General features: G+C 36.9%; 1 protein-coding gene across 1 annotated transcript; it reads right to left on the reverse strand.

Annotated features, from left to right (window-relative positions):
• Positions 1–847: 847 nt before the first annotated feature.
• On the reverse strand, positions 848–2038 carry LOC150087727 (uncharacterized). The gene has a single exon (XM_090369858.1). The coding sequence runs from the start codon at positions 2036–2038 to the stop codon at positions 848–850; it is 1191 nt and encodes a 396-aa protein (XP_090225984.1).
• Between the last annotated feature and the right edge of the window lie 6154 nt (positions 2039–8192).

Below are 8192 nucleotides of genomic sequence, written 5' to 3' on the forward strand. Positions count from 1 at the left end.
AAGGGTGACACGAGTAATTACAGACCAGTTAGTTTAACTTCTGTTCCTGGGAAAATAATGGAGTCACTGGTTAAAGATGCATTGCAGGATCATCTAGACAAGACTGCAGCAATAATTCAGACACAGCATGGGTTTGTTAAGGGAAAGTCTTGTCTGACAAATTTGATTGGTTATTATGATGTGGTCACAAAGGAACTGGATGCAAAAAATAATTTTGATATCATATACTTGGATTTCAGGAAAGCTTTTGACACTGTTGCGCATGGAAGACTACTGTACAAATTGGAGCAGAATGGTATTAAGGGTAAGTTGCTACAATGGATAAAAGGATGGTTAAGTGGGAGAAGACAGAGGGTGGTAATCAATGGGTGCTGCTCTTCGTGGACTAATGTTATTAGTGGAGTCCCACAGGGTTCGGTGTTGGGTCCACTGTTGTTTTGTGTATTTATCAATGATATTGATGAAGGTATATCAGGCTTAATGTTGAAGTTTGCAGATGACACGAAGGTTGGCAGGGTTGTTAATGACAGTAATGGCAGTGTGCTACTGCAACAGGATCTAGATAATTTGGGCAGATGGGCTAAGAAGTGGCAACTGAAGTTTAACCTTGACAAATGCAAAGTACTGCATATGGGTAGAAGTAACCCCAGAGAAACGTACCAACTGTGTGGTACTACACTTAAGGTGGTAGAAAATGAAAATGAAAATGAATCCGTTCTCGATATGGCTGGTAAGTGCCAGTACCTGATCACAGCAGCTTCGGCCTGGTCGGAATCCGGCTTGTTCAATTGGTATGTGTTGGAAGGTAGTGGTTGAAATTCTGTTGTAAACCATTCTTTCAATTAATTTATAACATACAAATTGGGCGATAATCTTCAGGGCAAGATCCACTTTTCCCAGGCTTTAGGATGGCAACTATTTTAGTTCTCTTAAACAAAAACGGGAACCTACCATTCTGCAAGATGTCATTAAAATATTTAACTAGCCAATCCAGAGCTCTTGGACCACAATGTTTCAGGAACTCTGGATATATTCCGTCCACTCCGGCTGCTTTGCCTGGTTTTATTTCCTTCAGAGCTGTTGAAATCTCTGCAATTGTGAATTCTCCTGAGAATTGGGAGGTTGGTTCAGCCAAGGATAGTCTAGTTCTTAATTCCTTCTTAAGTTTTTTGACTTTATCTTTGTTAGTATCGGTTGGTCTCTTGGAAATGTTGACAATTCTCTTGGCTACTTTTCCTGGAGATACTTCTGAGCTCTTATTAATATATTTGGGAGTATTACTTCCGAGTTTCCTCAGAAGTGTCCATGCTTTTCTGCTTGAGTGTTGGAAATTCATACGTGCTGTCATTATGTTCCATTTCTCTTTCCTAGCAGAGTCTAAGCATTGCAATAGTTCATCAGAAATTTCTGTTCTATTGCTAAGTTGGTATTCTTCATATAGCTCATCACATCTTCTGTTCCAGCCAGGAATGTATTCTTTCCTATATCCTCTGGGAATATGTTTCTTTGCTTTGGAGCATATTAAACCAACAAATCGCTTATAATTATCGATTTTTGATGGGATCCATTGAATATTGTGATCCACCTCATTAGAGAAGGCTTCCCAGTGAGCTTTTCCAAAGTTCCAACGAGGTACAGGCTTTGATCTTACTATTGGAACTTCGGTACAAATTTTTACAAGAATTGGTCTACGTTGACTACGAGGAAAATTATTCAAAACTTTCCTGCTACACTGCAAAGGTCTTCCGTACTCATCTCTTGACACAAAACAGTGGTCTGGGTTGGTATCTTTGTTCCATCTGCCTGAATGAAAGGAACCTTTCTCTTTTGCATCATACATTAAGAAAACATCATCGATTTCAGACCAGACCATCACACCAAGGCCATCTGCGTTAGTGTCAGCATAGCCCCAAAGAGTACTCCTACTGTTGAAATCTCCCATAATAATTGACGTTGATGGATGATGCACATTCTGGATAGCTTCTTTACACCAAGGTCGAGATGGTGGTTTATAAATATTTATTATTTCCAGGCCCATCACCCCAACCCTGGTAGTGAAAATGTCATTAGAGGTTATGTCCAAAATTTCTATTTGGTCAATGTTATTTCGGATATGCGTAGTAGCTTTTATGGAAAGTAGCCACGACAAGGCTGTATCCTGGTAATTTACATCTAGAGTAAAGTTGGTTTTGATCTTCGCAATGTGTTTTATTTCATTAAAATTGATTGTATAATAAAGTTATATGTTGTTGTATAGAAGTCATTTTAAATTACAAGAAATTCTTAAATACTTATGGAATTTGTTTTTAACATTCTTCAAAGACAAAATTTGATATATGCAAATAAAACGGTACTGTCATTTTTATATTCTGCACTGAACTTAGTCATAAAATATATAAATCCTTAGAAGTGTTAAATAAAATCAGTATAATACTGAAGCGCTGGTTCTCTAACTTGTTTGCAAAATCAGGGGAGAACAAACTGTACCATTAGAAGATAAAAGCAATTTCTTGGAAATTCAATAACAGCAAATGGGTCAAAATCATTAAATGTACAGTAACAAACAAACAAACATGCAATCTGTATAGATCAGTTTTAATTTCTTTTGTAAATAAATTGCAGAAAAGTAAAGATATGCTTCAGTTTCACCTGTTCGTTGCATTAGTGGGTGTGCTGCCACACCCACTAATAAACTTGTAAATAAAAAACCATGCACCAAAATTTATTAAAGCTGCAGAACCATTATAACCTGTTTTAAAGTACTTCAAATAGGCCTCTGGGGTTGGGTATATTCATACCATGATTTTTTAGCGTTTGTCACCAACCACTGAAATAAAACGAAAACCAAAATCTTAAAAACTTTGTATTTAAATTTATAATATATTTACAGCAAATCAAATGATAATAAAATAAAATACTGAATTAAGACACGATGAAACAAGTATAATTACATTCACAATGGATATACAAATAAAATGCTGATGATACTGAATTAACATACAAAAAAATAGACTAGATTAAAAGCGCTAAAATAACTGTAGCTTTCGAAGGCTTCCACCTTCTTCCTCAACAGTTTGAGGAAGGCTTCGAACTCAACAACTTTCGAAGGCTTCCGCCTTCTTCCTCAACAAACAATGGTTTAAAGTAATTTAAACCAGTGTTTGTTGCTCAATCCTGCAGAACACACTTTTTAAAAATTAGAAACCTGTGCACCTTAATCCTCAGAGGTACACAAATTCATATGTGGGTAGAATTCATTTGGACCCATTTTCAAGGAGGACGGCTGTAGTTCCAGCAGAAACTCCCCCCTTGAAAGATGAGTTACAAATCAGATTGAGTGATAAGATGAACAAGTTGGGGCAAAGCATCGTTTTAGTTGGTAATAAATCACCGAAGTAGGTGATTACTTATTCTCGGCGAATACACTGCTGAGAATAAGTAACATTAGTCTTCTCTACTGGGAAAGTATTGCTTATTCAAAGTAGTGAAATAACAGGCAACTCGAGAAGGTGTTCACAATAGGAGATGGAAAAAAAAAACTATGCCATTTCACTTACTTTGGTGATTTACTGCAAACCAAAACGATGCTTTGCACTAATTTGTTTGTCTACTAAATTTCCCATAGTCTGAGGCTTTCAGCTCTAAACTCTTTTTAGAATGATAGAGTCAAAAAACAGTTTTAAGATAATGCAAAAGACTGCCAGGCAGCACCCTAATTCTGCTAGCAAATATATAGATTCAGACAAGTTTTAAAGTGAAATTTTAATAAAAATGACACAACATAAAACCTATACACTTTATTTACAAAATTATTTGCATTTTACTTATTTTGGTGCCCACAGCTGGAAGATGCGATCATAGGATGAAGTAGCAATGTAGCATCCATTTGGAGCAATATCTGCTCCCATTTCTTTTCCATCATGTCCACACAAGGTATGAATGGGAGACCAACCAGGATGAGCCCAAATCTGTTAAAAAATATATAAAATAATAAATATATATTTTGTGTACATGTGTATTATAGTTATAAGCAATTGTATAGTTGTTTAGCTAACAGGAGGCGAAATTAGGGGACGTATTTAGGAGAGAAATACACTCCTGCCCTGACATTACAGTAATAGCCCAGAGTGGGGTAAATATTTAGTTGTAGTAAAGTGAACAGTGCGTGATTGAAGAATATAAAGCTGGTGATCGAGTTATCCTGGAGATCGATTTCTTGTCCATGTTACATATTGGCACACATACAACTACCTATACATATGTCTACCCTGTCCAGGGCTGTTACTAACATGGATGGAAAATTGGGATCTCAGATAACCCCAGCACCAGCTTTACATTCTTCAATCCCATAATGCTTACTTTCGTACAACTAAATATTTTTCCGCATTCTAGCCTATTAGTGTAATAAGAGGGCAGGAATGTCCTTTCCTAATTTTAATTCCTGTTAGCTAAACAGCTATACAATTGCCAATAACCACTATAACGGGTACACAAAATATAAATATATATACAGTAAATCTTTGCTAATCTGGATTATTTGGGGGAGAGGTCATCTGGATTAAGCAATAATCCAGATTAGTGAAGAAAAAGACAGCCTTAAAAGAACAAACACATAGAACACAAATAAATGGAAAATTTAATAAATAAAATATAGGTAATGCTGATGAAAATAAATAAAAAATTATCACTGTACAGCCTTTATTTAAAAACTACAAAAAGACAATACATTTATCAGGTGGTGCTGGCAGCACATACCAAAGCCACTTCGCTGCTGTGAATACCACTTAAATACAGCTTCCACCAACACTTCTTTTGGCTTTTTTAATGGCTATCTATTTGATAGACTGCTTTTATCACTCTCCACATCAAATTTGAAAGCAAATAACTTTATAGATTCTTTTTGTTTTTTTAATATCTGGCATAGTCTGTTGGCCAATGATGGAAGAGATCGGAAAGAATTGACCGGAACTTTGCTCTGGAGACTAAACATGGGTTCCACCACTTCAAGCCTCCAATAAGCAAAGTGGTGGTATTGCACCGGTTGATGAGAGTTATCTACCACCTAGTACTGCCTGGTAACATAGAAGGGCGGCGTTCCTCCATGTGGTGTGGGCGCAACACACCTCGACCCCTGCTTATGTTGATTCCCATCCTCGGGGGGAGCCACCCACCGTGTGCATGGAAGTTATACCCAGGATGATTAACAGTCCCACCATCGTGAAGTGCAAGCAGATGATCTGGTTGTCACAGACCTTCCGGACTGGCATGTGATGCAAGAAAGCAAGCGTTTGAGCTTATGTAGCATCAGCCAAAAAAAAAAAAAAAAAAAAAATTCACATAACCATTCCCTCTAAATGTTTGTCCAGTTTCTCCTTAAATTTATTTAACCTATCAATTTCCACAACGACAGATGGAAGTTTGTTCCAGAAATTAACCACCCGCTGGCTAAAGGCAAATTTTCGCAAATCTGTTCTAGAACTGTCTTTCCTCGATTTGAATCTATGCGCCCTCAGGTTCTTAATCTGAAAAAGTGGAAGGATCGCATTAGAATTCAGCGTGCTCAACCCATTCAAGGCCTTATACACCTCAATCAGATCACCGCACAGGTGCCTGCTCTACAGCCATTTCAATTTGCAGAATTTAAGCCTCTCTTGATAAGAGGATCCCTTCATTCCCCTCACCAATCTTGTTGCCCTTCTCTGTACTCCTAATTCATCTTTCGTAAAATGAAGCCTCGAGACCTATACAGAGTTATCTAGGTGTGGCCTGACCATTGCCTGGTATAATGGGATAATCACCTCCCTGTCCCTGCTAGCACAATTCCCATATATCATTGAAAAGACGCCATGAGCTGCCCTACTGCTCGTCGGCACTGCTCAGCGAACTTCATATTTGACTGCACGATTGTATGAAGAGGGTGGATAAAATCCAGTTTAAGGCTTACTAGTCCAGTTAACAAAGTTTCATTATATTATATCCAAATATAAATCAATCGAGATTTAAAAAGTGTTTATATTAAGTAATTGTTTTGTAGAATTGAAAACTCTTCTTGTTATATTTATGTATATATCATAAATTGTGTGTTTGTATAATAAATGGATTTTTTCAACACAGGTAGAATCTACACTAGCCTATTTCTTTTTCTTTTTTTTTCAGAAAAGCATAATACATAACCCAAAGCATAAAACAACACATACAATGCTGCTCTCCATTTTACATTTTCTTATTGTATGTAGATAGACAAGATATTGTAAAAAATAGTGAACACAATTTTTTTAAAGAAAAATCTTGCCAAAAATTAACCTGATAAACTTTTTACTCGCAAGTTGGATTTAGGAAATAACTTCAACGTTGTTTATTTTATTGTAATAAGTAGTATTAATAGTGACAAATGATGCATCTTTGCTTGTCCTTTCCCTTTAATAATGTCTAATTCTTCCTTAAATTTATTGAAACTACTAAATATTTCACAACATGAAATGGTTGTTTGTTTCAACAATCAGTTATTTTCTTGCTGAAAGCAAACTTGTGTGCATCTCTAATATACGCCCATCCATGATTAAAAAAGAAAACAAAAAAACAGACAAGGAGCGCCAGCTTTCCATTTGCCAACATCATTCTTCAACCCAAGCCCCCCCACCCACCCACCTCTGAACTGCAATATTGGCTCTCTATCCGTCGTTGCTATTCTTATTTCGAGTTGTTACTGTTATTGTTGATACAGGGTTTTGGGTGCATCAGCTACTAAACTCCTATGTGTCATAGAACCATAAAAAGCAGACTAACTTCCACCATATGTGTCATACCTATAAATTGTGTATATGCTGTGGTCGAATTGTCTGTTTATTGGGCAACCCACACCTGAGACCAGCTAACTCAGCTGAATTGTGTGAAACCCCCCTTGCATCAAACTTTCATGGTATTTATTAATTAGGCAGATTGTAGAGGGATACAAATGTAAAACGTGGCTTCTTCAAAGCAATAATGGGAGAAGCCACAATATCATTAAGAAAATATAGCACAAGGAGAATGATTGGACAAATGAATACAGAGATGGCCAGTGTAAGAGCAGAAAAAGACAGCACGGGAAAGTTTCAGATTTAAAAGTACCTACAACTTGGTCCATAATAATACTACAGATGAAGTTAAGAAGGCCAAGTCTGAGTATGAGAAAGCATGGGCTAATAGTGCAAAGAATGGAGACAAGGAGTACTTCGTGTATGTGAATACAAAGAAAAAGAAAACACGTTGGAAAAAACCCCTTGTACACTGGATGTAGAAAAAGCGTTAGATAACCTAGTTGATGTTGCTGATAAATTGAATAGGTACTATGCCACTGGCCTTTACTGAGGAAAGACCCTTTATGCTGAGGAGCAGTTGAGTGAGTGAGACTCAGCCAAATGAAATTAGTGATTTCGAAATTACAGATGACTGTTTATTAGAAAAACTTTCGCATATACCCAGTAATTTTAAGGGAGGCAGACAGAGAGCATGTTGAACCAATCAGGTTGATTACGATAACATCTTTGGACTTGAGTGAGGGTCCTGTGGATTGGAGAAGTGCCTATATATAAAGTCATTTCTAAGAGTGAAGTCGGTAACTGAAGTCGCTGACTTCAGTGTACAGAAAATATTAGAGTCAATGATTAAGAGTGCAATCCAGGAATATTTAAATGGAAATGACATTCTGAAGGCCTCAAAAATGGTTTTGTAACAGGAAAATGATGTTTAACTAATCCTAATAAGCTATTTTTACAACTCATAAGCTGGATGTAGGGAACAATTTCAACATAGTTTATTTTGGAAATGCATTCGGGTCATTCCATCAGCAGCAGTTACTGTATCAGTTAGAACATGTTTGAATTAATGAAGAGATTCTTTGACAGATTGCAGGGTAGCAGGCAGTGCATTACAATTAATGGATATTCTTCAGATTGATGTAATGTCAGAAATGAGGTCCCCCACCCCACCAAGGTTCGGTTCATGGACAACCCACTGTTGTTTCTGATTTTCATAAATGACATCGACAAGCAAATAGAAGGCATTATATCAAAATTTGCAGATGATGTGAAGATTGGGGGGAAACAATGATTAGTACCAAGCAGTGCTCTTTCAGGATGACTTGAACAGGTTTCAAGAATGGCCAGAAAGGTGGCAGCTACATTTTAATTCAATAAAATGCAAAGTCTTAC

This window comes from Mastigoproctus giganteus, chromosome 3, assembly GCF_048544385.1.
Source record: "Mastigoproctus giganteus isolate SK-2022 chromosome 3, ASM4854438v1, whole genome shotgun sequence".
Classification (NCBI taxonomy): Eukaryota; Metazoa; Arthropoda; class Arachnida; order Uropygi; family Thelyphonidae; genus Mastigoproctus; species Mastigoproctus giganteus.